The sequence below is a fragment of the Zingiber officinale genome, chromosome 5A, assembly GCF_018446385.1.
Source record: "Zingiber officinale cultivar Zhangliang chromosome 5A, Zo_v1.1, whole genome shotgun sequence".
Classification (NCBI taxonomy): domain Eukaryota; kingdom Viridiplantae; phylum Streptophyta; class Magnoliopsida; order Zingiberales; family Zingiberaceae; genus Zingiber; species Zingiber officinale.
Genome location: NC_055994.1, coordinates 11,790,853 through 11,793,408, shown reverse-complemented (window position 1 = coordinate 11,793,408; position 2,556 = coordinate 11,790,853). Strand labels below are relative to the sequence as shown.

Here is a 2,556-nt window from a genome sequence, read left to right as displayed (position 1 = left end):
GGCCGCTGCTAGTCACTGTCGGCTGTTGATTGCGATTGTAGTAGCCGTCAGTTGTCACTGTCGATCGCTAACCGTCAATGATAAAAATCGTAAGATATTTTTATCATTTTATAATCATTATAAAATTTACATTACGTATAAAAAAATAATGATATTATCACTTTTATAATAAAAAATTATATGTATAATATATAATTATTTTATAAACATAATAATATAATATTAAGTATATTATACTATATTATAAATTTTATTATATTAAACTCGATGCAACGCACTCTTAGAAGTTCCATTCATATTCAATTTTTCGTGATTCGCATCCATTCTTACTTATTTGACTTCGTTCATTTAAGAAAAGATGAAGGCTTTGAGTTGTGTGCTACATTTATTGAATTATTTTTTTCCCACCACGTGCGATCACATGTAGGGTATCTCGGAGAAACCATCGAGAAGAGTTGACTCCAACTCTTCTCGATGCATGATATTGACCAGATCCACTCAGCAAAAAGTCAACTGAACTCGAATCAGAAAATGCTTGACACCCAATGAAAAGATTAAAAAACAAACACACACACAGTGCTCACAATGCCATGCAGAACAACTTAACGTAAATCGATCATCACAATATGTTACCGGCCGCCATGCCTAGAAAGCCAACGACTGCAATCAAGCTCCAATATCCCACTTCTCTAGCCCTTCTGGTGGCCGCCGACGATGAGCCGCCTCCGGCGTCGTTATTGCTGCTGCTTCTGCTCCCCGGTGGCGGAGCTATCCCGGCGTCGGAGGAGTTCGTGGTAGCATGATTACTCCTGGCTGACGGCGCGGGAGCTGAGGCGGGTGGCTTGGGGCCGAAGATTGCGTAAGGCAGCAGCACCTTGTCGACGGAGTAGGCGGCGAGAGGGAAGTCGGCGTAGAGCACGTTGCTGAAGGTGGTGTTGACGACGCCGGTGGAGATGTTGGCCTGGTTGGCATTGACGGCGGTGGTGGTGATGTTGAGGGTGAAGACTCCGGTCCGGTCGGAGGCCTGAGTGGGGAGGGGGTTGCTGGCGCTCTGGAAGGTGGCGAAGCTGTAGTAGCGGGGGAGGACGTGGTAGAGGACCAGATCGATCTGCTCCTGCTGGGAGAGGTTGTTGAGGGTGCCGAGGCCGGCGAAGGCGTTGTCGGTGGGGGCGAAGACCGTGATGCCGTTGTAGCTGTTGTTGAGCTGGCTGTTGAGCTGCACGTCGATGCGGGTCTGCTGGAGGAGGCGGACGAAGGAGGAGTACTGCCCGGCCTTGACCAGGATGGCCGTCAGGTTGAGGGGGCCGCCGGAGGAGGGCGAGGGAGCTTGGGACCGGACCGGCGGGGCGGTCAGGAGGAGGAAGGATGAAACAGATAAGAAGAAGAACATGAGGCAGGAAGAAGGTGCCATGGTGAATAGAAGAGGGTGTTTGTGCTGTGTGTATGTGTGTGTATATATATATATTAATTTAGAAAATTTTAATTAATTTAATTTAATTTAATTTGGTTTGAACCGAATGCACAGCACGTAATATTCTAAAGATATAGATACAAGTACCTTTTGTTGTATAAGCCCATAGTACCTTTAATTTGGTTTAATAGAGTATGACTTAATTATAGATACAAGTACCTTTTGTTACATAAGCCCATGGTACCTTTAATTTGGTTTAATAGAGTATGACTTATATTAGTGGCATGCTTCTCATTTCATTATTTTTTTAAAAAAATATTAGGTTTCGTTTGACTAATTTTATTTACCAAGTCCCAAGCACAACTTTATAAATATACCTACCAGTCTATCATTTATTATTATTATTGTAGATTCGAATTTTAATTTTCTTATTTAGGTAATCTAGTTTTCCATCCGCCACTGATACGGTAGTTAAGATGAAACCCTCTCCAAAAGTCAAACTTTAAAAAGTTAGCTGGCGTGACAGTCAAAGTCAAAGTCAAAAAAGGTAATCAACATTCTGAGCCAAGGTGTATCCTCATTTAGATCGAGAGCCTATTCGATCGGACCCTTTGGTTGATCAGGTCTCGAGCTATCCCTAAACTCTTAAGCATTGATGAATCATAAAGCCAAGCACTAACAAGCTCGACCGAGTATTCCAACTGACCAGACATATGACCCGATTGGACATACTGGATGTTTGGTCCACCCGAGCGAAGGCCAAGTCATCGATTGCATTCATCGAAGTCGACCGGATAGCTCTTGCGAGTGATGGTCGGTCGGACTATATTAAAGACTCAGTCGGCTTGTCGGGTGAGGCTATGGTGAGCCCCACAGTTCAACAACCTCATATTCCTTTTTGGCATCTTGTGTCATGGAGGACAGAGAATATTCTATATGTAAGTTGCGCATTTGAAGCTTCCATTCTATCAATCGCAGAGATTGCAAGTCTATTTTGAAAAAGTTGTCAGAGCCCCTTTATAATCTATCTTTTTTTTAAAATGCTTTGAGATTTGTACACAGACACAACATAACACTATAAAAAGGGGTCTCCATCTACAGACGTAGGTATGTGATGCTACATGATTTGATACACCCATCGTTAC

At 43.2% G+C, this 2,556-nt stretch overlaps 1 protein-coding gene across 1 annotated transcript; it reads right to left on the bottom strand.

The window, feature by feature from the left end:
* Positions 1 to 493: 493 nt before the first annotated feature.
* On the bottom strand, positions 494 to 1,410 carry LOC121982625 (fasciclin-like arabinogalactan protein 12). Its single transcript, XM_042535765.1, has one exon. The coding sequence runs from the start codon at positions 1,388 to 1,390 to the stop codon at positions 620 to 622; it is 771 nt and encodes a 256-aa protein (XP_042391699.1). The 5' UTR covers positions 1,391 to 1,410; the 3' UTR covers positions 494 to 619.
* Between the last annotated feature and the right edge of the window lie 1,146 nt (positions 1,411 to 2,556).

Excerpts from the sequence above, each read along its gene's own strand:
- LOC121982625 (XM_042535765.1), bottom strand. The coding sequence starts at position 1,390 with ATGTTCTTCTTCTTATCTGTTTCATCCTTCCTCCTCCTGACCGCCCCG.